This window comes from Halictus rubicundus, chromosome 4 (assembly GCF_050948215.1).
Source record: "Halictus rubicundus isolate RS-2024b chromosome 4, iyHalRubi1_principal, whole genome shotgun sequence".
Taxonomy (NCBI): Eukaryota; Metazoa; Arthropoda; class Insecta; order Hymenoptera; family Halictidae; genus Halictus; species Halictus rubicundus.
The window spans coordinates 2,888,518-2,914,965 of NC_135152.1; the positions used below are offsets into that span (position 1 = coordinate 2,888,518).

A 26,448-nucleotide genomic window follows, 5' to 3' on the forward strand; every position below is an offset into this window, starting at 1 on the left:
AAGAAACGCTTAACCGTGTTCTATGGCAGTGTAACCTATATCATGATCAGAGGATAAAACTTATCCAAAATCTTTCTAAAGCAGGATTTCAATTGCCATTGGACATAGGCTGCTTAATAGCTGATCCTAATATTAATGCGTGCGTTTATATAATAGCCTTTCTAAATACATGTAACCTACGTGCCTAAGAATCTTTGTTTCTTTTTATATCGTTACTAACGTTTTCGTCCATAGAATATACTTTGTAATACTCTGTGCTAAGCAGTATGCAATAATAAATCTCATAAGAGATTTCCTAATAAAAGAAAAAGATTGTCCGACTAAAACCGGCTATACTACTTGGGTCCGCAGTGATTCGATGGTTCTCGGGATCTAGGAAACACAGTCGCGGATCGTTGTTCGCTTCGATCGGGCCGGGTGAAAATTACCTCGTCGGCAGAACAATACCCTCCGGAGCTGGAGCAGAACTAAAGTCCGTTCAACGAGACTCGGCGCAGATAAACAAAACATCGGTTCTCTTCCTGTTTTAACACTACCCTGAATTCCTGTTCCAATGCCTCGCCTAGCTCTTGATTCCAGCTGTCCTCTCCCCGCGATTTATCGTCTATAGAAAATGCGAAAATGGTTCCGCGTCGAGTTAGTTCTCCTTTCGGCTAATTCTGCGTTTGCGTCGCATAAACGAATAACGAGAGCACGGTCGCGTCTGTTCCAGGATTGGTCAAGCTTGGGGTACACTGCGTGTTGGGCAAGAAGGTGGCGATCAAGATCATCAACCGGGAGAAGCTGTCGGAGTCGGTGTTGATGAAGGTGGAGCGGGAGATCGCGATCATGAAATTGATCGACCATCCTCACGTGCTCGGCCTGTCGGACGTGTACGAGAACAAGAAATACCTGTGAGTACTATTGCCGGAGGAAACAATCGCGTGCCTCTCGGAAAGTCGTTAAACTTTTATTCGAAACGTCCGCGCCGCGGTGGAAATTCCAAATAAAATCGGCAATCTATTCGACTCGGCTAGAATCGTATTGTTGGCGATCGTGATTTCGTTGGGGAAGCGGCACGCGTCGAAACCAGAGGGAAAAGGATCGAGAAAGAGAAGCAGCGAGGTTCACAGGATAGACAAACGTGTTTTAGCTAGCGGACAGCGATTACTCACGGCACGGCGACGGACAGGCTGATGCACGCCTGGGAAAGTACGAGTGCGCGGCATTTCGACTGAAATTGCACTTTTTCGTTTCAGATACCTTGTTCTGGAACACGTCTCGGGCGGGGAGCTTTTCGACTATTTAGTGAAAAAGGGTAGACTAACGCCGAAGGAAGCGAGGAGATTTTTTCGACAAATCATTTCCGCGTTAGACTTTTGCCATAGTCATAGTATATGGTGAGTAGTAACATCATTCCGCTCCGAGCTTCGCCTATCACCGACCGAGACCATTGTTCTGTTCTCTTTGCTTCGTTTCGCCAATAAAAACTATCGAAAGCAACGGTCCGAATGATCGTCGTCGACGAAGAAGAGACCGTTCATTATTTTCGCATGCGGCCGAACCACAGAAAACCGTCCTGCGAAAGAATCGCGGGCAAAAATAGAGCCATGCAAGGGTGTGAAAGGATGATCAAAGGCACACGGGCATGCGAAAGGTTAAAGAAACAACGAAAAGGTCGCGTGTGTCCAAGACGACTCTGTCGAGCGATTCGGATGCATAAAACAGAGGACCGGCGAGTTCTATAATTCATAGAACCTTGTCATTCGTTTCACGGATGTTGGCCCGCGCGTTTAACGGCGTTCAACGATGCCCGAGTAGAAAGTTTCGGCCCGTCCGCGACCGAGAATATAACAAAGCGCTTAGGAGCTGTTACGAGGATCGAGTTTCCCCCCCCCCCCCCCGACGATCGAGTCGGCGGCGTGTCTGCGGCTAAATCCATCGGCAAACTTAATCCGTGGGACCGTCGCGACGTTCGTCGGTGCAAAACCGGGGGCTTAAGCCCGACCAGCGGCGCCAAAATTCCTTCCGGTTAATTTCGCGATCCGTTGGACGACTCGGTAACAGCGTGGCGACGAGAAAAACGAGGGGAGACCTACCCCAATCGAATAAATAGAGAAACGGAGCTAATTTCGCGACGGGGACACCGTGAAACATTGGCTCGGATCGATCCTTCATTCAAATTAGTCGACCCCACGGGCCACGCGACCATGCCTAGTCGATCCCAGCGACCCGATTTAGGGCAACCGCTCTCCCTCTGCTATTTTAACACACTGTCGACCGGAGCCGCCGATTGGCGCCTCTCATTTTCCGAACGTATTTGCCTTTCTTGTCTTTCGATAGTTGCTTAACCCTCCGGGGACGACAATTGATTGCCGGTTTGCTTCTCTGAGATCGACATTATACGATGTTAGAATAATATCCCTTGACGATTCACACTGTTCAATATTTTCCCTAGCTATCTCTCGATTTTAGAAAGCGAACAATAACGCACGGAAACGCATCGCACCTGATAACACTGTCCAACAAAATAAAACTTTTTTCGAGTTTTGCAATATCTGTTGGGTGATTCTTATACGCTTTGTCGTTCTAAAATCAAATCCGAAAGCAGAATTGCTCTATCACGCAACGTTTTTAAAAAATATTGGTTTTTGTAAAAATGCATGATTTTGATAAAAAATTACGTGTTACGCAAAAACTAAACACGCGAGAAAGTTCAAGTTTGAGTCAAGAGATAGAGGGGACTCTCCTCTACATATCCGTATAGCCAATTATATTTTTATGTACGTCCTAATAGGTGTAAATGGTTGTTAAAGTTTGAAAATGTGAAAAAATGTTTATGTAATTAAGCATAGTAAGCAAAGACATACTTGAGTGGTACCAACGTCGACTACGCATAGCGACGCACAGTGGTCCGGATCAGAAAATTTAGTGACATTTGAATATAATTTCTGAACCGTAAAAGATATCGACACGAAATTTGGGCTATTATCATTATGTTACAAATGGGTGAAAAAAATCAAAAAATTATTTTAGTAATATTTACTTTGTATTTGTTATTACATACTTTATGTTACGTAATTATTAATTCTTTAGCTTCCTGATCTAAATTTCTAATTTTCTTTGTACGTGATTTTATCCGTATATTAGATATATAAGGATCGGACGTTAGGAGTAGTCTAAGCAGTGTATCTTCAAAAGAACATTTTCTGGTATTTTTATATCTAATTGCTTTAAAATCTTTATGTCGGACTTCTTGAGCTTCCTCAGAAAGCTGCCCAATTGGTAATAGTGCCCTTTACATTATAACATAAAAATAACTGTAATACAAAAAAGTTGCTCCTAATATCTCACTATGCACGCTTAGACGATTCTCCTTCAACTGAATGCTAAAAACACGTCGAATATATTGTGACAGTCTAATGTATAGCGTAACATAAACATTGCATACAAAGTATTGCAGAGTAGGGCGATGGATTCGAACCGCAGCTACACAGGAGTATACATAAAACTATATGGACGGACTGAACATTGACAACATTAGATATCAATAATTTGAGAAGTGGGGCGAGGGGGGAACTAATTCTTGTGTGATTATATAAAAAAAAGATGTATTGTAAATATTGTAATTGGTTTTAAAGCGGAATTCTATGGAATTAAAAAAATATGCTCTATTAATGTAGAAAATTTCGCAAATTTTTCCTACTATATTCAACATTATTTCTTTAATAGAATACGTGCATGAATTGCTATTAAAAAACAAGACTTTTCATCGCAAAAGTCTGCTCTTTAATTTAAAAAAAAAATCGAGAGAAAATATTAAATAGGAGCGTCAGGATATCTCATTAAAGAGAAACAATTTTTGTGGCGAAAAATGCTGTTCTTAAAACGTCCAAGTTTTAATGTTTATTACAACCGTAATATTGATTAAAATGTACTAATTTTTTCATTTTCGAGGTCCATGGACATTTAAGAAATAATGTTCGTTGATTAGATCGATACGAGAAAGTTCGTTTTTGGGCTAACAAGGGAACATATTCAGATGCGAAAATCCAATTTTGATGAAACTTATGGGAGCTCCTAGTTCTTTCAAAAATATTTGACACGTATTTTTTTTTATCGGCAGACATCCACTTTGAAGGGGTGAAAACAGCCCTCAAAGTTGGGGTTCAAAACCACATTTTTTGAGATATCTCGGAAACCAGAGATCGAAAAAATTTGAATTTTTTTTTAAATTGTGTGTTTTTCAATGGGAAACGTAGTCGCGCAAGAAAATTTTAACAAAAGTTTTTTGTTTAAACAATATATTAAAATTTTGATTTTTTTTTGCAGTTTCTTTTATTTATTGTTAGTTCATTTTAATGTAAACTTGGGTGTGTGATCTTTGATCCAAAATAGGGGATACATGTTTCAGGATTTTCTTTTTTTTTTGCCACTTAACAATAATTATGCATAATGGAAGATAGTCTTGCACCTGGCGTGCGTAGGAAGGAATTCTGGCTTGTTTCATCGAAATATAAGCATTTAGTATAAACGTGTATAGTATTTTAAACAATACCACTGGGTTATGTGTCGTTTATTGTTTTATTAGTAGCTAAAGAAGGTGGCGCAGATAGCAGCGTGAAATACTTCAGTCAACCACGTTCTAAATAATTCTTTCGTTGGTTTACCCCATGTGGAAGCTTCAATATGGACATTAGGTGCCGTGAACACACTTCTTCGTACACGAGGTCCTAACTGCCCTTTGACTCCTTTCAAAACAATATACAATGGCGATAGCAACTGTCCATCAGCTGAAATTGTGGGCTGGATAGAGTAGCTGTGAGTTGTTAACCATATGGATTGGACAAGAGCACCCATTTCTTTTTCACCTTTGTGTGAAAGTGTTCGACCAGAGTGCAATTCCAACTGGAACCCACTTTGATCACTATTGAAAATATTGCTTGCGCCATAATTTTCAAAATACCCTTTCACATGACACACAAAATCGTCTGCTGCTGCGGTCAAATCTGTTAAATGGTTACTATGATGGCGGGTAACGAGTTTCGTCGTTTTTCTTGATACTATATTATAGTTCTCTTTAAACTTCCACAACCAACAGGACGATGCCTGAAATCCTGCTAAATTTATTGATGAATTTTCGATCATTGCCCACCGTCTCAAATTTATGTGGTGTACCAAAATTTTATTATTTCTTGCTACAATAAATTTTTCAAGTGTAGCCTTTATTAATTTGTTCTTCCCATCTGTATAAATCTGATTGTCTCTTCAATTTCTTGTATTGGTTTTTTACAGTTTGGAAGTTTAGTGTTCTTTTTCTTCCACTCTTCCAATAATCTACAGCTTTCTTCTTATATTCTAAATCAATGTCTACATATTCCATTTCTTCTGGACTCTCGTCCGGAGAACTTGAAGACGACGGTTTCGATGTTGACGCTGATTCCAAATCTTCTTCGTCTTCGGGAACATTAAATGAAGTCGGTTCTCGTCTGTTAGGTCATCGAATATCAATTGCTGTTGCGTTTCGAAATTCATGTACCCTGCTTCTCTGTACCTATCAATCAGATCTATAATAATGTGTGCCAGTTCAATTTCCTTCCCATTCGTGGGTGTTCCCTCGTTATTATTACTGTTATATGTTTCCATCAAAATGTTTATAACGTTCGTCGGATTGACCTTCATGTTTATAAAAACGAATCTAACAAGAAAAATAAACAATCAGCAAAAGTAAAATTAATATAATTATCGGATGTTTTTTTGATTATCGTCAGAAATTATTTGTTTTATGTGGCACTGTTTTAACAATCCGAAAGAAGTAGCCTTAACTTCTTAATATCCACGTTGCTTTACAAACCGTAATGCAGAAAGACTAATAGCACACGTAGCAAAGTGCCCATATTTATACATTCTTAAGACACCTTACGTTTCCCACTCTCTCGCCCTAACAACCAATAGAAATGTTTGAAAATATTCGTGTTCTTCTGAAATGCTATATATAACCGAGGTAAAACTGATGTGAGGCATTTGCCACCCGCTCTTTTCAGAGCTACCATAAACGACGAGGGAAACTCCAACTTCGAGGATTCACAGTTTAAAAAGGCTGCAGGTATATTTTGACCGAAGGCCCAACGACTGCAGAAATTCACACGCGAATTGGCTATAAAAGTCGGTACCCTTGCTCCGCCGCGGTAATTAGCATCGCGTCACGCTGCTACCTGCGCCACCTTCTTTAGCTAATAATAAAACAATAAACGACACATAACCCAGTGGTATTGTTTAAAATACTATACACGTTTATACTAAATGCTTATATTTCGATGAAACAAGCCAGAATTCCTTCCTACGCACGCCAGGTGCAAGACTATCTTCCATTATGCATAATTATTGTTAAATGGCAAAAAAAAAAGAAAATCCTGAAACATGTATCCCCTATTTTGGATCAAAGATCACACACCCAAGTTTACATTAAAATGAACTAACAATAAATAAAAGAAACTGCAAAAAAAAATAAAAATTTTAATATATTGTTTAAACAAAAAACTTTTGTTAAAATTTTCTTGCGCGACTACGTTTCCCATTGAAAAACACACAATTTAAAAAAAAATTCAAATTTTTTCGATCTCTGGTTTCCGAGATATCTCAAAAAATGTGGTTTTGAACCCCAACTTTGAGGGCTGTTTTCACCCCTTCAAAGTGGATGTCTGCCGATAAAAAAAATACGTGTCAAATATTTTTCAAAGAACTAGAAGCTCCCATAAGTTTCATCAAAATCGGATTTTCGCATCTGAATATGTTCCCTTGTAAGTGTCACTTATTTTTCCGATCCGGACCACTGTGCGACGGCCCTGGCGGCCCGCACAAGCTGTCAATTAATATGTACTGAACCTTCTCGTATATTAAGGGAACCAAATACTTTTCGCGAATAGTTTCTTTACCAGAAATGTCTCTAGAATGCATTCCTGTATAGCAAATTCCTGCTAGATAAAGGATTTTTCACATAAATACAAAATTAGAGCGTACAAAGTACCCGCGTCGGCACATTTTCAAACTTTAACAACCAATTACAACTATTAGGACGTACATAAAAATATAATTGGCTATACGGATACGTAGAGGAGAGTCCCCTCTATCTCTTGACTCAAACTTGAACTTTCTCGCGTGTTTAGTTTTTGCGTAACACGTAATTTTTTATCAAAATCATGTATTTTTACAAAAACCAATATTTTTCGAAAACGTTGCGTGATAGAGCAATTCTGCTTTCGGATTTGGTTTTAGAATGACAAAGTGTATAAGAATCACCCAACAGGTATCGCAAAACAATTTTGGTGTTGGACAGTGTAATCAGACCTCCTGCAATCAATTTTCAAGTACTCCTCAGTGTCGGTACGAGGTACTGTCGTCGTCCCGGGGGGGTTAACAGCAGACGCCTATCGGTACCTCTGATTTCTCGGGTGCTAGCGATCTGGGAGAGCAAATGGAAAGAAGGGGAGGTCTACGTGAAAAAATAAGTCGAGAAGAAATAGTCACGAGGTTTGGTTTTGAGGGTTCGTTTTCCAGAAACATGAATAAGTGTGAGGCAGGTCTAGTGTTAACCAAGAAAATATTATTCTTACTTTTTCACGCGGATTCACCTCCTTGCAGCTTGCGCCACCAGATCGGTGACACACCCTGTATATCTGAATTGTTGGGATTCCTGTAATAACCGGTGAACAGGATGCGCTTCGTTGCATCATCCGGTCAGCAACGCGTTAACCGACAGATTCGCTAACAGCCTGTGTGCTTCTTTTCAGTCATAGAGATTTGAAGCCTGAAAATTTGTTATTGGACGAGAAGAATAACATTAAGATCGCGGACTTTGGGATGGCGTCGTTGCAACCGGCCGGCTCCATGCTCGAAACCAGCTGCGGCTCTCCTCACTACGCCTGCCCCGAAGTGATTCGAGTAAGCTTTTCTCTGCTCTACTCGCGAACACCTTTGTTAAACGGCCAGCCCCCTCCCTCGCGGCCACGTAACTCTTCCCGTGGAAATTGCTTTCCGGTCGATAATCTTGGTGGATCGACGGCGCTCCGCGTCGCGGAGAAAATGGAATCCATGGCGAATTTTCCGTTTAAATCCCCTGGTAATCGCTCTTTTCTCTCGCTAAGTAAAATTACACGTTGGATTCCTCTTAAACCGAGCACGGGAATCAGCCGATCGTTTCGCCATGCCAGGCGGATACTTTAATCGAGTTCGGCCTCGCATGCGCGCGACCGTATTCCCCGATTATTCGATTAATCGGATTAGCGTTCGAAAAGTTTTGATCGAGCTAATTCCTGATTAAGAAACCAACCCGCGATCCGAGTGATTCGAGGCGAACGACGTTGCTCGAGAAAATTCGAACTTCTCTGTCTCGTACGAACGATAGCTTGAAGATGATCAAATTAATTTGATGTACATTGTTGTTCGGAGCCTCGATACACGGTATAGTATTCGTAGAAATTGAACTGTTCCTTGAAAATTGAACGGTCGGAAAACGGAAGGGCGGAAGGGGCGCGTAAAGTCTGCAGAGCGACCCGGCGTACCGTAGCGCTGGTAAGGGTTAAAAGGTGAATATTCCAGAGCGGGGCTAGGGGTCAATAAGCAAAGGCAGGGTTTTAAAGCGTCCGTGTTCTCTTCCGGCGACATATTAAAACCCGGGGGGCGGAAGAATTACGGTCTCGCCCGCTGCGAGTCGAATCCCTGGCTCAGGAATTTAATTAAGGTGGAAGGGGGAGAAAAACGCGACACGATTGGTTGTTCGCAGGGCGAAAAGTACGACGGCAGGAAGGCGGACGTCTGGTCGTGCGGGGTTATACTGTACGCGCTTCTGGTAGGCGCGTTGCCCTTCGACGACGACAACTTGAGGAAGCTGCTGGAGAAGGTGAAACGGGGCGTGTTTTACATACCGCACTTCGTGCCGCCCGAGTGTCAGAATCTGCTCAAGGGGATGATCGAGGTCGATCCGGACAAAAGGTTGACGGTAAGCTGCTGCCGCGCCGCCTCCTCTTCCGCGATCGCGATCTAGACAATAAATCCTGACCGAATCGACCACCCACAGCTGGCGGAAATAAACAGGCACGTGTGGGTGACAGCGGCGGGCAAGGGCGAGCTGGAGCTCGAACTGTCCATGATGGACGTGGTGCAGACGCACGTGATTCCGTCCGTGGAGGCGATCGATCCGGACGTGTTGCAGGCGATCGCGAGCCTAGGCTGCTTCAAGGAACGGGATAAACTCATCCAGGAACTCCTCAGCCCCAAGTAAGATATTCGCGCGAGAGCAAACCATCCGCTACTCCCCGCAAATTGAATATTAGGGGGATCCATAAGTAATCAATTATTTTGAATAGTGATGGGTCTTGGGCATGTTCAAGAGGTATCGATTCCTTGTGGCAAAGAATCGTGGTATCACAAGCATATATGATTCTCTGGGTATCAAAAAGTATCGATCCCTAATGATAGTTGCTCAGAAAGTCTCGATCCTTTATAAATACGTCTTTGATGGAATTGGTATCGATACATTCACAATCCTGTATATAACAGTGATTCTGTATATTACACTTCTGTCACAGTTTCAAACATGCCATCAAATGTATATATTTACTAAATACTGTAGGAGAGGCGTGAGGCGTGAGGTATGCTTGTGTGGGGTTCGTTAATCCTCCCAAGACATTTCTCTCTTACAATACATTCATTCCTCCAGCAACCATCAGTTGCGATACCGTAGTATTCTGTGAGAACTTGACTAATTCGCGCATAATTTTCAAGCTAAAATTCAAAAGATAATGTCTCGTAAAAGATCATGGGTTTGGAATTACTTCAAACATAACGATGAAGATTATGAAGTGGAGTGTAGTATGTGTGCGAAACGATTGTAGCAAATGTACAACCAATATGATTAAACATGCAAAGACTCATGGTACATCTAAAGATTTCTTTGCAAAAGATACTACAGAAGAATATGACAATAGAGATAGGGCAGTCATTATTTGTTCATTTTTCAGAAAATGATGTTAGAAAGAAAAAGATTGATGAACTAATTTTAAATTTAATAACTGTAGATCTACAACCGTTTTCAATCGTCGAAGATATAGGATTTAAAAATTTATCAAACTTACTCGATCCTAAATATATATTACCTACTAGAAAAACCTGAAAGACGTTACTGGATGAAAGATATGTTAAAGAAAAAGTGCGAGTATGAGAAGAACTTCAAAGTGTTGATAAAGTTTGCCTTACGACAGATATATGGACCAGTATCAATAGTGACAGTTTTCTCACAGTCACCTGTCATTTTATAAATCACAACTTCGAATTGAAGACATATGTTATAGAAACCAAGAAATTTACAGGAAATCATACAGCTTCTACAATTGCAAGTCGTTTAGATGAAATAATGATTAAGTGGGATATACAGAATAAAGTAACTGCAGTGGTAACCGATAATGCTGCAAATATGAGAGCTGCTATGAAACAACTTTGCGTTCCTAGTGATCATATATTTTGTTTTGCACACACATTAAACCTGATTATTAAACATTGTTTGGATAATATTACTGAAATTCAAATTCTATTAGAAAAGTGTCGTCGATTAGTTTCGTTTCTTAAAGCAAGTTGTGTAGCAACAGATAAATTAAACGAAGTACAAATTATGTTAAGTCTACCGCAATACAAATTAAAATCAGAAGTACCGACAAGATGGAATGCAACATACGAAATGTTTGACAGATTACTTAAATTAAAATCATCAATTGTAATAACTCTGCCATCATTAAAAATTAATTTTGAAAAGCTAACGGATAGAGAGTGGGATACTTTGCCAAATATTGTACAGTTATTGAAGCCATTTTTTCTTATAACAGAAGAATTAAGTTCTGAAAAATATGTTAGTATTTCCAAACTTGTATTAATTAAAAAACAATTATATATTTTCATCGATACTTACCAAGACGAAGGGGGTATTGCAGGAACACTTTGTACGGAATTAAGATTGCAACTGGATAAGTACCTTCATAACTATGAAATGAATAAAAAATACTCAATTTCAGCATTACTAGATCCGCGATTTTGAGAATTATCTTTCCAAAATGAAACATTCGCTACACAAACATGTAATGAATTAATTAATATAGCGACTCCATTGGAAACATCGATTACGGAGTCTACAGCACATCGAAAGGAATTCCAAGAAACAGTAACGGGAGAAGGCCCCTCATTTTGGTCAATATTTGATATACAAGTACTTAAAAAAAAATACAATCGCATGTAAAAGTGGTGTATCTGGAGAATTAAATAATTATATGAAAGAACCATATTTATCCAGACATGAAAAGCCATTGATGTTTTGGAAAGATAATACATTAAAATATCCAATATTATCAAAACTTGCAGAGGAGTATCTTTGTGTAATGGCAACGTCTGTTCCTTCTGAAAGAGTATTTTCATAGACTGGCGAAATAATTTGTAAAAAAAGAAATCGATTAAAAGACAATATAGTAAATAAAATATTGTTTCTAAATATGTAAGAAATAAATCCTTTATTATGTCTAATTCGTTTATGTTTGTTTTATCTAGTTTTTTTCTCATGTCAGGTCCGAACTCACAATCTTTAAAGCATCGATGTATTTGAAGGAATCATTTGGAAATCGATACTTTTCGATACCTACAGTATTCATTATTGTTTCGATACTTATGTATGCTCGACTCTAGTTCGAGTTGCATCGATACATTTATTGTTGACGCGATACCAATACCACCCAGTGCCCATTTTGGTACTACTAATATCAGATGTCAATACCAAGCATTAAATTTTTGATACCTATCAAACATTTAAAATAAGTACTTGGGAATCGAATTGCTTGAAACTTATGAGAAATATTGGTATCACGCCCGTCACTAATTTTGAAATCTAAAACGAACTTCATTATCAAGAGCAGTTTGCCATCTTTCCTGCAAATTTTCAATCCCCCTCTTATAGAAACCCAGGGTTCGTGAAGCAAAATATGACTCAAGGTGCCTCCTTACATCTTCTACAGAAGTGAATGTTTTATTTCTTAAATAATACTCCAGAGATCTGAAAAGATGATAGTCAGAGGGAGCAATATCCGGTGAGTACGGGGGTGCGGTAAAACTTCCCACTGCAATTCTTTGATTTTTTCCTTGTCAATTGTCATTGTCAATTTGCAGTATTACACCTTTTCTATGGACTAAAGATAGCCTCTTTTTCAATAGTTCTGAATACAGCCGTTGTAATTGCTGACAATACAACTCAGCAGTAACTGTTTCTCCAGGTTTTAACAACTCAAAGCGAATTATGCCACGACAGTCCCACCAAATGCACAGTAACACCTTTCTAAGTGATGAGCTAGGTTTAGGGGTTGATATTGCGGTTTGATTTGCAGAAAGCCATTGCTTGGAACGCTTTATGTTATCATAAAGAATCCATTTTTCATCTCCGGTAACGATTCTGCTAAGAAATGGATCTTTACGAAATCTGGATAACAATGAAGTGCAAATTGATCGACGAATATTCTTGTTGGTCTCAGATAATTGATGCGGTACACATATTCCTTGCCTATATGTGTTTCCCATTTCGTGTAGGTGCCTTTGTATAGTTGACCATGTGGACCCAAAGCTTCTCGATAATTCTTGCATACTTAATTTTGGATCGGCTTCCACTAGAGATTTTAGGGTGTCATTATCAAATTCAACTTGTCGTCCACTTCGTGGCCTGTCGGAGAGATCATAATCACCGGCAGCAAACCTTCTGAACCAACGTTGACACTTGTTGACCTTCAATACATCTCCATAAACGTCGCAAATTTTCTTTATTGTTACCGTTGCATTAAATCCCGCATGAAAATGAAAAAGTATGCAATGACGAATATGATCCTCGGAAGGTACGGACGCGGCCATTTTATTACAAGGTTGCAAAAAAAATTATTCTTTTTAGAATATTTTGAACACTGGCTGCTTCACCGAACACTGTAAAAGAATACGTGTTTCCTCTTCAACGATCGGTGCAGAACTAAAGGCAAAACAAATTCTTTGCAAATAATTGGTTACTTATGGCTACCCCTAATATGTACTCCGAAGGTCCGGAGACAGGTGTCCGCGACCGGGCAATTTATGCTGGAAAAGTTCGTCGACCCATTCCGGACGCGGTTTCATCCGTAGCCTACAACGCGTTGTAGAAAATGTTGACTCGGGTTCAGTGATTCGAAGCTTACGCGATTCGAATTGCGGTATGTTGAGAAGTCAAGGATAGAAGTGTTCTTTCGTTTTCCTCAATTCTTCGCGCTCGGGCCTATTTTTACCGCAGAACCCGTTTCGGTTCAACCCAGAACATTTTTCAAACACGAAAAGATCCATTGAGCGCAGAAAGAGTGTCTAATTTTAGAATTAACCCTTTGCACTCGAGTGGTCACTCTGAAGCGCCACTAAAAATTGTTGTGATATTATTTCAAAGAAATTACAAAAAATATTACAAAATATTTGTTACATTACAAAATTTGTATTTAGTAAAATGAAAATATTCTAAGACGGAAGAAAAATTTAGAATTAGAATAGCGCCGAGTGCAAAGGGTGAAGTAGAAACAAACGAGGCGATGCGAAAACTGTTTCGAGTTGCAGTACGATGACTTTTAGCGGTGTCTCGGAGTCATCGTTCGACTGCAAAGGATTAATATTACGATCCCGCCTATAAATCGATAAGCCGAGGGTATATAAGGAACGCGCGTCCTCAGACCCTCGGCGAAGCTAGGCCACGTAGCTACCGAGACGCGGAGATAACATTAATCCTAGCCAAACTGGGTAACGAGACTAACAAAACAGAATGGTCGGACGAACCCGCCATCGATCGTCGCGTAGACATTTACGAGAGCGTCGAATGGGTCGAAGACAAGTGTGCCGGAGGAAATTTGGCCGATCGAAAGGTCGTCTCCCTGACCCAGAGACTGGATTCTCGGGAGAGAGGGTGGGTGGTCTCTTTGATAGGTTTTCTCACGCACCACGGTACTCTCGTTGCCCGTAGCCACAACACGGAGAAGGTGATCTATTTCCTGTTGCTCGAGAGAAAGCGGAGAAGACCGGCGTGCGAGGACGAGCTGGAGGTGATGAGAGGAGGCGTTAGGGGATCCGTCAGCCAACTGGAGGCCGACCCGCCGAGGAAGCGGGTGGATACGTGTCGGGTCAACGGTAGCACGGCCCTAAATCTTGGCGAGATCAGCCACGGGTCTCCGCTGACCCCTCGAAGACAGTCGAGGTGAGTTTCTTGTACGAGGCTGTACACGAAAAGTTGAACACAAGGCTGAATCTATACCTCTGTGACATTTGTAAAAGCAACTTGTCGCAAAATGGTTGTTAAACCTTTTTCTTATGTCGCAGTACCCTCTACTCATCGAGAAGAGGAAAAGTTCGTATAGGTTTTGCAAAATTTGATTGTGTGGTGTTGTACGTTTACGTTCCATCTGACCGTGTTAATGAGGAAGAACATAATAGACCGAATTCTCGTTACTAGTCAGTTCCGCCGTTCTGGTGACTGACTCTTAGACGAAATCGGAGGTTCTCTTATCTTATTTTCTTATCGGAAAAATAAAGAAGTTTTGTAATTGGATTAGTAGTGGTCTTCTGGTCTTACTCTGGAGCTTAGGCGCCTCACCGCGGTGGTGTGGGTACTTCCACTGACTCCAAACTGTAAGGTTGGCACTGACTCGTAACGAGAATTCACTGTAAAGGGATGTTTGAGGCTGGGCCTATACCAAGTGTTCAAGGCTGTACACGAAGCTTTCGTGCTCTTTCTCTTCTGGTCGGGTAGAACGCGTTGATGCAAAGAAAAGATTCGGCGGCAAGTTTCTTTTATAAATGACCACCGATCCGAAGCCGGTAGATTCACCCTCGGAAGCCTGTGACCATTACTTTTGTTGCACCCGGACGGAGCAGAATCGAGTCGAGTCGAGTCGACTCAAGTCGCGTGTTCCCTTTCCACGGTCGATTCTACGCGGTCGATTGCGTCGATTACGATCTCGTCTCGAGTTTCGCCGGATCCTCTATCCTCTATTCTCCACTCTCCCGGTCTCTATTCCCTATTCGGGCTCGGAGCCGATCGATCAAAGTCCCGACTCGCCTAGCCGCACCTGGCCGATACCTAATGGATTGGGTTTCCGTTAACCGTGAATCGCGCTGATAGTTGATATCTGTGTCGCAGCACGAGGCATCACGCGCGTCGATCGCCGAGCGTAGGGTGCCACACGCACGCGTCTCATTCGTCGCACTCGCACGCGTCCACGCCGGGCAGCTCGCCGCTGCACGCGTCGAACGCGGTCGCCGGCCTGTTGAGTCCTCATCGGGCTCCTCCGAGCTCGCACCAAGGCCAAACCGGAAGTCCTCACAGGGTGTCGGCGGTGAGCAGCTTGCCGGGCAACGGCAATTCCACGAGTCCGGCCGTGACAGCGCCGGTCCCGGCCCTTCCCAACGTGGGGATCGAGATCAACGATGTTCAACAAGGTCAGTTGCAACAACTTGCCGCTCTCCTGTACAACCTTCCGTTCCATGCGAATCAATCCTTTCGATACGGGTTAAATTGCGGATAATAAGCGATAATAATAGAATGAAAATATACGGTGAATTATTTATTTAAAGATCATCATTCTTAGAAAGACGTAGTCCTTCGGTTTTCCACAAGTTGTGCCACTTCAGCTTTGGTTTCGTCGAACCGCTTCGATTTTGTGGATTGGCTTCCGTGTTTCGGGAGTCGAGCGTGGCATCGAGGATCGTTTTTCTTTTTTTTCTTTTTTTTTCTAATTTGACAGCGAAATCGGTTGCGTAACAGGCAAAGAGATAGGAGGAAGCGGCGGCAGTCGATTCGACGCGTTCTAAATGGAGACGTCGCGTCGGGTCCGTTGAATCGGACCGTCGCTTCCGCGATAATGGAATTTGTCCTCGAGAAGACAATGACTACGGCGAAAATACGAACTCGGTATCGGGCTCGCTGTGAGCAATACGATCCATTGAATGGCGTCTAGGTTACGTTCTCAGTTACCGTGAGCCATTATTCCCATTACCGTAGGTATCCCGATGAAAGCTCGACGATACAGAAAGTGTCAACCGACGATCGGTAGCCGGTAATAGGCGAGCATTCGAACGGGTTACCGATAAGATGGATCGGAGAACGCTCGACGAAATTCGCTGTATCGTAGCGAGCTGACAGTACACTGTATCGTAATAAATTCTCCGGTAATTCCCAGGGTGAATGTAATCGATCCACCGATTGCCTTTGACGAAATTGATACGTGCCGTCACGTTTCGTCTAGCGGGTAATTCATTATTCGAAGTTTGCGCTCTCTGCGGACTTTGTCTGGAGGTGTCTACGTGTGCTCTTAGCCGGCTGCCCGCAAAGCCGAGGAGAACATTCCGCGGTCCCGTCCGCTCTGCATTCGAAATCCAATTACCCGAGTCGCATAATTCGTTCGAAATCAAACGCCCAGCCGCAATTCTATGCGGGAATTACAGGACAACGCCCAATCGTTAGAATTCCGTGGCAACGACGCGTGGTCGGTGAATTGTAATTTGTTCGACTCGAAATATTTCTGTCTCAAAACCTGCTGCAACGTGCGCGTAACTTTACCAACCAATTTAGAGCAGTTGACAAACGCTGGAATTGTTCCCACACCCCGTGCAACAGTCTAATTACTGGATTGCGAATTTGATGCATTTCTAACAAAATTGTGTACGTGAAATTTAAAACAGAAGAACGATTTTTTTCAACTTTCTAGAAGGATTAAACAAGAAGAAAGGCCCTTCCATTTGTGTCCCGCCTGTTGCGATTGATACAGAAAATTTTTATTAAAAATCCGCAGTTTAATGATTACAATTTGGTAAAGCAAGCAACGACTGATTGGTGCGAAACCCGACGTCAAGTCTGGCTCTTAAACGACGCGGAATTTGAGCGGAGGGAGTTAAATTCCAAACAGAATTATAACGGGTTCAACGTATGCGCAGCGGATTAATTCGCGCAGCCGATAATTCGTGCGTTAATCGGATGATCCGAGCGGCTCGAGCTCCTGGCAGGTGTCCAGAGTGTGTTTAAACGGTGCGACGGGACGAGAGGATAAAAACTCGCCTAGCAGCTACAGGCTACAGGCTACAGGCGTACCCGAGACCCTCGCCTATGTCTGAGCACCCGTTTTTCACGTCCCATCTCTCGTGTCCGAAGGGGGCGGCTGTTAGCCGGGCTGCCTTTAAAATATGCAAGTGACCTCCGCGCGCGCGACGAACCTCCAGTTTCGCGAGCGGGAGCTCAAAGCGTAACGAGCACACACTGCGTGCGGATCGTCGTTAAAGGCACGTGGCTGTTGCACCCCTCCGCGAACAACGTCTCTCTTTTTCTGCCCATCGCCGGGAATGCCTCGAGTGCCTCGCCAAACGGAAACAACGCCGGAAACGCTTCTTTATTCGAGACAATGCGGCGCGCGTCCGCTCGAACCCGCGCCGCTTTCTTGCCTCTTTGCTACCAGCGCGAAAATCTTCGACCTCGAAGATCCATAAAACTATACGCAGTACTCTCAGAACGCGCAGCAAAAATCACGATTTGGAATCATTCTAGGATTCCTATAATAGTAGATGCTTCCGCCTATGAACTGGCTTCCGGTGAGATTGCAGATCTCTAGATAGACAGTATTGTAGGGTTATGAATGAGACACTGTATTAGAGCGATTGTTTAGAGTGACTGTGGACGCGACATTGTGGCGCCAACGTGTTTGGGTCCTGCGTGACAAGAGTAAAGTGTTTAGGGGCGCCAAACGCAGTGCGTACGTGACTGTTTGGGTTTTCCGAATGGATGTGAAACTGATAGAGAGAGAACGAGAGTGCGAGAGAGGAAGAATGAAAGAGGGCCTTATTATAAAAGCGACGAATGCGAGGGATGTTAGGTCAGTCGAGAGAGAGTCAGTCGGTAGTGAGTCAGTAGTGCGAGAGTTAGAGAAGCGAGGGTCGCGAGCGTTATTAAAGTATTTAGTATCGAGTTGTCGAAAGACTATAAAGGACTATAGTGAAATCGGTATGAGATCACTCCACCCGTTACGTCACACCTAAGACGTAGGAGTTTCCATTAAAATATTCCTACAGTCTGTTCTCAGAATTATTCTCGAGAAACGTTTGTCTCGGAACGACCGCGTTTTCTGTTGAAATTGGCGCACTTTGCCTGGTTACACTTTTATTCCGATAGAGATTAGTGCGATTGTAGTTGAGGAGTGCCGAGGAGCAATCTTGCCGCCACGCGAACGCTCGTGAATCCGTTCCTTTCGAAACGTTTCGATTCCATTTGCCGAACCGAAGCGGTTCCACGCCGACCGCTTCGAGTTCGAGTCGAATCGATCACCGCGTGACTGGGATGGACGCCGCGAAGATTAACCACCGTTGACCGGTTGACTGCATAAACGGTCGATCATCGTTGATCGGTTTCAACGAGGTGGAAACCGCAACAATTATCGAGTCGCCGTAGCAGTCGCAGTCGCAGTCCGTAGTCGAGATCCTGCGGCTGCGGCCGTTGTTGCAGCAACTATACGATAAGAGAGACGCTCGATTTTCGCAGTAGTAGCGGTCGGCGTTACACCGCCGGGATCGCCGCACACTGGAGCCGGTTCCGGCGCCCATCACTGGAGATCGAGACTGACCACCATCAAGAATTCGTTCCTGGGCAGCCCGCGGTTTCATCGGCGCAAATTACTCACCAGCACCGAGGAGGTGCGTACTCTACCCGACCCACAATTCTGCAGCTTTCTTCCGAATTTCTTTCTCCTTCCCTACTTTAACCCCTTGGCTACTGTGGGTGTAGTGTTCATTCTCGAGAATTTCTCGAGAAATTTTATAATTGATTGTTTCTCATTTCTCGAGAAATTCCAGTATTCCTCGAGAAAGTTAAATCTAGGAAAATTCTTATGAATCTCATTTATTTTATAACATATTTTCGGAAATGAATTTTTAGTTAAATCAAATTGCATATTACTAATCAGTCGCGTACGTATAAGCATATCTACAGGCAGCATATCAATGCCTACGTATGCATGTTTGCAATGTGAAAATTTATAATAATTGTTGAGATTGTAAATGTTCATTTCATCAAATCACTAAAAGTGAATTTATAAGACACTGTTTATCGCTCAAAGGATTCAGTCTCCCCTGTAATTCATCAGATGTAATGCAATTAATGATGGACTATTATACGCAGAAAAAGAAGAATTAATTCAAAAAATAAAAACACTAAAATTAAACAACAAAAAATTCAGCATATCAATTGATGAATGGACGAGTGTAAACAATAAAAGATATATGGATCTGCATATGTATTACAGTGGCAAGGAATCTACCAATCTAGGGTTAGTACCAATTCATGGAAGCTGTACAGCTGAAAAACTTTAGAACTACTTAATGTAAAACTAAATTCTTTTAGTCTTTCGCTACAAGAGAAGATCTTAATACAGAAGATTCGACATTATTAACTTCTGAAGGTGATCTTAAATTTTTATTTAAAACTTTAGAGAAACTGAATACTGAATTGAGTAATGAGTTTCTTGTTGTTATTAAAGAAGAAATACCTAAAAGAAGAGACAAAATTGTTGTATCCCTTATGAAATATCTGCATCATCCAGAATCTCTGCAAAAAGATTCAGAAGATACATTTTTTTATTTAACATCCAAGGCAGATATGTATAAAATGGCAAAGCAAATTCTAAGCAAACTTTTCGGAAAATATAACAATGATTTAGCGTCTATTTTTTCCTTGTTTTTGCAGTTCTGTACATATTGAACAGGATTAAAAACAGAGTTAAAGTTTTTTGCCCTTTCGATAAATATTATTAACGATATTCCAAATATTATAGGTTTCCCAATATTTTTTTATTTTATTAAAAATTCTCGAGAATTATCGAGAATTATCGAGAAATATAGTCTTATGTCTCATTTTTCGAGAAATGAAAAATGTTGAGAAATCAGGAACACTATGTGGGCGCCTATAGGCGCTTAGAAATTTTGCGTTTGTGACACTGAGAGCGCCTATAGGCGCTCGGCACAGTTTGGCTTTATTGTATACTTTAATATTAAATTCGTAATATTTATACTAATTCGGTTCAAAGAAATAAATAATATTGTTTGAATGTAGTGAAATTCAGTTTTTTGATTCTCGAAATATGTTTTCACAAAAATGCATCCCTACCCAAAAGTTCGCCGTTCTCGGCGCACGTCGTAACTCAATTCCTGCCGTATGGTACGGCCGGTGCGTATCAAAGTCTGCCGTAGTCAAGGGGTTAACCCTTTCGTCCCTGAATATAGAAATTGAAATTTTAACAATTAAAGTGTAATGGATATGTAGGTTAGACTAAAAATAATAGGTTTTCACCCTCAAATTTTTACTATCACAGTAGGGGTAGGGGGTGAAAGGTGGTACACACCACCAGGGTTTTTTTTTCAAAAGACCGGGGTGGTACAATCGCCATATGCCCACATTGCTTTAGAAAGTTGGAAAACTGCTGAACACGATTTATGGTATACGTGACTAGACAATGCTATTTTTGAGAGAACTGTTTAGTTTCAGACCCTAGCATGATTTTAGTTCGAGTTAGTCACAGTCTCAATAGCTGCACACGGGTACCATAAATCGTGGAGTGCCGAAGGACCTTCGACAAGAGGGCAGCGGTCGTCCGCGACCGGAAGAGCCCCACGTGCGAAAGGTCTGGAGGACACCAACACTATTTGGAAGAGATTTTTCCCTGCCACAAAGGGCAGAAAAAAGTGTAAGTAGACAGGGCGATATGAAAACCTAGGGCAGTCAGTCATCAGCTACCAGTCTAGACGTCCTCTGCCAGTTTTCCGTTCAGAATAAAATCCATACAACAAATAACCGTGTACATTGAAATAGACCATTTACCACATGGCCTTTCAGTAATTTTTGAATCAGGCTGGTACATATGTGTACCGCTCGGGACGAAAGGGTTAATTTCTAACCGGTGGCACGTATGTTTCCCGAATTTCCAGGTACACCTCACGCCGGACTCCTCGCCGGAGCTGACGAAGAAGTCGTGGTTCGGTAGCTTGATGACCACGGAGAAGGACGAGACGTTCACCGTCCTCGTCAAGGGAAAAGTGTTAGCCAGCGTGAAAGCCGACTTGATTCACGCTTTTTTATCGGTGAGTGGTTCGGTTTGGTGATTGGTCGCGGCCGCGGAACTTCTCCCGATGAAAAACGAGGGATCGCTTGTTGCAGATAGCGGAGCTCTCCCACAGCGTTAGTTCGCCCATGTCGTTCAAAGTCGAGTACAAGAGAGGAGGCACGGCGCCGGCGATGTTCCAGAGACAAGTCCGCTTTCAAGTCGACATCAGTGCCATATCGAAGCAACATAACGAGCCGCTGTTCGCCATTACCTTCACTCTCCTCAGCGGTGAGTTGCTAGGCCTGTTCAAAAACTTTACTTCGATACTCGATTTGCTATAGAACTAACAACGGTCCTCCCTTCTTCTCCTTCTCTTCGTTTCGGTCGAGAAGCTTTCTTTTCCCTCTGGTAGGCGTGGCTTCGTTGCTCCCGATTTCGCCGGAGCCAGGTCGGTGGCCTCCGGGGCAATCCGAGCTGGCTCGAGGTCCTTCGGGATTCGGCGGAGCCAACGCTTTCGAAAAAAAAAGAAATCGAGGCTTCGGTTTTTTCGCGAAAAAAAAGGGATCGCAACGAAAGATGGAAGCAACCCTCTCGCGGGAAAGCCGGGGCCAACGGGGGCTGGATCTCGAGGTGGTGGTCGGTGAACGGCGCTTGGCACTTGGCATACGTCCAAGCGCAACTAGATCGATGTTACCTTGGCGGAAGAGCGGAGGCTCCCGCGTCTTGTCCGCATGTACGCGCCGCGTATTGTATAATTTCGGGCGTGTTTCGCTTTCACTCCGCTAGATTTACGACGCGCGGCCGCTCGTCGACGGCTTTAACGGGGAAATATTTCATTCCGCGTCGGCTTCGGCCAATCGGCGACGAAGGGAATGCTCGCGCAGCGCGTTGTTCCGTCCGCGACCAATTACACACGGACCATTCGGAGGCTCGAGCATTTCTACTCGTTCTCCAACACGCTTTAACCCTTTCGCTTCGAGCGCCGGATATATCCGGCATCCGCGCGACGACTTGTGCGTACGAGTGCCGGATATATCCGGCATCGATATGAGTGTATATAAGTACCATCTGTGGCAATGATGAATTCATCTTTATCGGGAGAACATTTTCTGTTGATTTTAGAGCAATAATTGTTTTATTAAGCATAGTAATTATTCAAGACTTAGAAGAACGTATATACAAAAACCACGCGCACTGTGCACATTTCTGGCGCATGCTTCCGTTCGTTCGGTGACGGCACTTCGGCGGACTGGACTGCCGAAGCGAAAGGGTTAAATGCAAAGTATCGTTTCGCTTGAAATTGAGCGAGTACCTATTGTAGTTTATCGAAGCACGGTCTAGCTTCGGCAACGAGGACTATACGGAGGATCCGGCGTCTGGTTCCGGGTGTTTCAGGGAACATCCGTCGATTCAGGAGAGTTTGCGAGCATATCCAGTCCCAGGTCTGCTCGAGGAACGTGGGCATCAGCTTAGGAAGCCAAAGCAGACCCGCGCCACCGAGTCCACGAGCCTCGAGGAAGTTCGCCACCGAGATGAGCGAGAGCTCCAGCTGCGGCAGCGACACCAGCGAGCGGCTGTTCCTCAGCCCGAACCCAGCTACCAGACAGGTAGTCTGTTTTAACAAGGTAGCGCATCATCTCCTTCCTCGTAGATCTCATTGCCGACCGTGATCTTCGCGGAAGCTCCGTACGGAAAGGTGACGGGCTCACTCTCTCTTTCTCTCTCTCTCTCTCTCTCTCTCTCTCTCTCTCTCTCTCTCTCTCTCTCTCTCTCTCTCTCTCTATCTCTATCTCTCGCTCGTTTCATCGTTGTCCCGCGATTCAACTCACTCAACCCCCACGATCCTGCTCGAACAGACACTCGACACACTTCCATACGCGGGTCCATTCGCACAGGTACGTGGGTGGTCTGAAAAGTTTCCGACCTAACAAAGATATAAGGCATTTTTTCCTCAAAATTATTTTTATTTCTCTACATAGTCTCCTTGTACGTCTATACACTTCTCCCAGCGATGCTCCCATCTCTCCAGCCCGTTCAAATAGTACTTGCCGTCTTTCTCTGCAAAATAGCTATTTACAAAGGTGATGGCTTCCTCATTTGATGAAAATCTCTGTCCTCCGAGTGCAACTTTTAACTTGGGGAACAAAAAGAAGTCGCTTGGAGCTAGATCTGGTGAGTAAGGTGGGTGATCAAGCAGTTCAAACCGTAATTCGTGGATTTTTGCCATGGCAATCGTTGAGGTGTGAGACGGCGCATTGTCTTGGTGGAACAAGTTTTTTTTTTGCAAATGTGGCTGTTTTTCAGCAATTTCTGCCTTCAGCCTGTCAAGTAATGATGCGTAGTATGCTCCTGTAATGGTTTTCCCTTTTTGAAGATAATCAATAAAGATAACTCCACCACTGTCCCAGAAAACAGTCGCCATCACTTTCCCAGCCGAAGGAACAGCCTTTGCCTTTTTTGGCGCCGATTCCCCATAAGCAGTCCACCGTTTTGACTGCATTTTTGATTCGGGTGTGTAATGGTGTATCCAAGTTTCATCAACAGTAATTAGCCGGTGCCAAAACTCTGATTTATTGCGCCTAAATTGCGCCAAAAGAGCGATCGAAATGTTCATTCGAACACGTTTCTGATCCAACGTGAGCAAACGCGGCATCCAACGCGCAGACAGCTTTCTCATGCCTAAATCTTCATTCAATATGTGACAAACACGTTTGGATATATTCATGGCCTCTTCTATTTCTCTAACTTTAATTCTACGGTTGTCTAGCAGCATATGGTGAATTTTGGCGATGTTATCGTCACTGGTTGCAGTTTTTGCGCGTCCCAAACGTTCATCGTCACCCAAGCTGGTACGGCCACGTTTAAATTCAGCTGCCCAAAATTTCACGATGGTAAATGATGGTGCAGAGTTCCCGTATACAGCGTCTAACTTTTCTTTGATTTGCGTAGGCGTATTGCCTTTCAAAAATAAATATTTAATCACAGCTCGATACTCGAGTTTCTCCATTTTCACAAAAACACTCACAGCAACTTACTCAAACGACTGTTGAACAATAACTGAGCGTCCGAAATGGCTGAAATTTTGGTGAGTACCTGTCAAAGCACGCACAAACACGCTCCAGTACTTTTGTCGACGAATACTGCCATCTTCATGTTGAGGTCGGAAACTTTTCAAACCACCCTCGTAGAACGCACGCGAAAACGCTTCTTCGCCTTCTAGTTCTAGACAACACGAGACACAATGAAAACTTTCGTTTATCCTGTCTCGCACACCATCTAGTCAGCTTCTCGTAGAGCAGCGCCTGCGACAGAGGACTTCAGGGAACATACTTCGGCGGGGAAGTAGTTCTGGCAAGAGTATCGGACTTGCTAGCTTGATCGCTAGCCTAGCTAAAATCTAGTTCCTATCCAAGGTTAAGAAGAGAATACGCGTCCAATACTTTCGCGAGAGCTAGTTTCCACGGAGAAGAATCATTGAGAATTCTCTCCTCGGGAAGAGCGTCCGTTCGACGGCTGATTCGTTGTTCGGGCCTGTTTGCAGATCGACTCGGACCTCGACTCGGACACGTCGGTGTTCGACGTGAAGTCGCCGACCCGCGAGAACGGTCGTCGGAGCTCGACGTCGACGAACAACAACAACCCGTTGCCAGGGGACGCGACGCCGACGCCGGGCAGCCCGACGAAGGCGGTGCGCAGCAACTCGGAGAGCCAGAACACGCCGGAGAAGAAGTGCGTGACCACGATGAGCGGCAACAACATAGCGTGATACTATCAGAACTTTCGTTTCGAGTTTCGATCCAGCCTGAAGAACCTGTGGGACAGCGCCCAGAGGTTCTGGTGAATTTGTTCGGCCCCGCCACACCGCCCCCCGCCGCGCCGCCTCTCTGCAACACGCCGGAAACGATCCTACGAGCCAGCTGGTCGGCAGCCAGCTGAGCCGATTGGAGCCAACTGGAACCGAGCGTCCCTTTCGAGAGATAGAGGGAACCCAAGGACAACTCGAGTCCGCCGGAGAGAAGAGCACCGGTTCCACGGACCGATGAAATGGTGTTCCGAGACGGTATCGAAGACTAGCAAGACTGACCATGATCGGAGGGACAGAGGTTCGAGATCCGCGAAGGCTGAACGCTCGAGCTTCACCGCACAACACGAGAAATTGTCCGATCGAGAAGCTACGCGGGAGAAGATATACACAGGCTGAGGCACCTGACTCGATCGAGCCGAATAACTTCGTGATTACGCGTTGCACAAACAAATCGTTTCTACAGACGTTGCGTGGTATCAAGGGGGCGGGTTATGGCGCGCATGTTTACAAGCGGAGGCGTTTAGGAGATTTATAGGTTAAGTTTGATTTTCTTATGCACCATGCAGTTTTTCAACCTGCGTGAAAATTGAAAAATGATTATTTTAGCAGATATGTTAATTGAAATATTCCCGAGAAAACCTGACTCACTAATAATAACTTTGTATACCAATACTACCGCAACGAATACTCTTTCTTGGCAATATTTCGATTAAAAAACCTGCCAAACTGATCATTTTTCGATATGCATGGGTCAGTACTTTTCTCGTAAACAATTAAAAACTATACCAACTGGTGCATGAGAAAATATACGGTTCCATTCACAAACAGTCAAAGTGCATAAGTTATGCACGCCAGATCATGCCCTCCTCGATACCACGAACAATCTGTGGATAATAATTTTTCCGTAGAACGCATAATTTAGAAGTAATTCGAGGCGATCGAGTTAGGCGTCTCGTCCAGTGTAATCGCAGTGTCGCGGCGCGGATTCGTCTCGCTTCTCGCTAACTCGCGCCTCTCGCGTCCCGTCCGCCCAGTGATCGAGAGCTCGATCCCGCAATATAGTGAAAAGTGCAATAGTGACGTTGTATCGGTGTACATCGGATCGTGTCGTTGTAAGAGTGTTTTACTTGGTACGTATTATTATCCTGTTGTGTATCAACGCGATTAGCCAATTTCGTTCCCGTAGCGAGTATCACGATCGACCGTACGGAGAACCGCGGAGAAGTTGAATGGAAATTGCGCTCGCGTGTGCCGGCCTGCACGAGACCAATAAACAAGGCGGGCTCGCCCTTCCTCGTTCAATTCTCGATTCGTTTCGATTCCGATTCGATTCGATTCGAGCCAATCTTTCCACGACTTCTCCGGGTTTCCGCGAGTCGGTCTCAGTTCTCTGTTTGTTATTGTAGGCATCGATCGGTCGCGTACAGCGCGTTGCAGAACTTTCACGCCACTCGGATTTTTCATTGTTTTTAGACTTTTCGGTAGAAATGCATAAAACGATCGTAC

The 26,448-nt window shown here is 43.5% G+C and overlaps 2 protein-coding genes and 1 long non-coding RNA gene across 5 annotated transcripts in view; 2 read left to right on the top strand and 1 right to left on the bottom strand.

Moving 5' to 3' along the window:
* Sff (BRSK family serine/threonine-protein kinase sugar-free frosting) overlaps positions 1–25,773 on the top strand; it is a 55,091-nt gene extending 29,318 nt beyond the window's left edge. Inside the window, exons 2-13 of one of the 3 annotated variants that reach the window (XM_076786304.1) lie at positions 713–893; positions 1,239–1,379; positions 7,770–7,920; positions 8,762–8,977; positions 9,056–9,255; positions 14,027–14,257; positions 15,200–15,498; positions 18,584–18,735; positions 21,022–21,174; positions 21,251–21,425; positions 22,533–22,762; positions 24,679–25,773. In XM_076786304.1, coding sequence (XP_076642419.1) covers positions 713–893; positions 1,239–1,379; positions 7,770–7,920; positions 8,762–8,977; positions 9,056–9,255; positions 14,027–14,257; positions 15,200–15,498; positions 18,584–18,735; positions 21,022–21,174; positions 21,251–21,425; positions 22,533–22,762; positions 24,679–24,903 — 2,354 coding nt within the window. In that variant the 3' untranslated portion in view covers positions 24,904–25,773. The remainder of the gene's footprint in view (positions 1–712; positions 894–1,238; positions 1,380–7,769; positions 7,921–8,761; positions 8,978–9,055; positions 9,256–14,026; positions 14,258–15,199; positions 15,499–18,583; positions 18,736–21,021; positions 21,175–21,250; positions 21,426–22,532; positions 22,763–24,678) is intronic. The other 2 variants (XM_076786306.1, XM_076786305.1) reach the window with 2 other exon arrangements.
* On the top strand, positions 2,880–3,772 carry LOC143353876 (uncharacterized). Its single transcript, XR_013082220.1, has 2 exons — positions 2,880–2,977; positions 3,016–3,772. It is a non-coding gene; the product is annotated as an uncharacterized LOC143353876 (long non-coding RNA).
* On the bottom strand, positions 22,967–24,145 carry LOC143353808 (histone-lysine N-methyltransferase SETMAR-like). The gene is made up of 2 exons (XM_076787413.1): positions 23,423–24,145; positions 22,967–23,045 (listed from the first exon to the last, which is right to left on the bottom strand). Exons 1-2 carry the CDS (start codon positions 24,142–24,144, stop codon positions 22,967–22,969), a joined length of 801 nt encoding a protein of 266 aa, XP_076643528.1. The 5' UTR covers position 24,145.
* Positions 25,774–26,448: the final 675 nt, after the last annotated feature.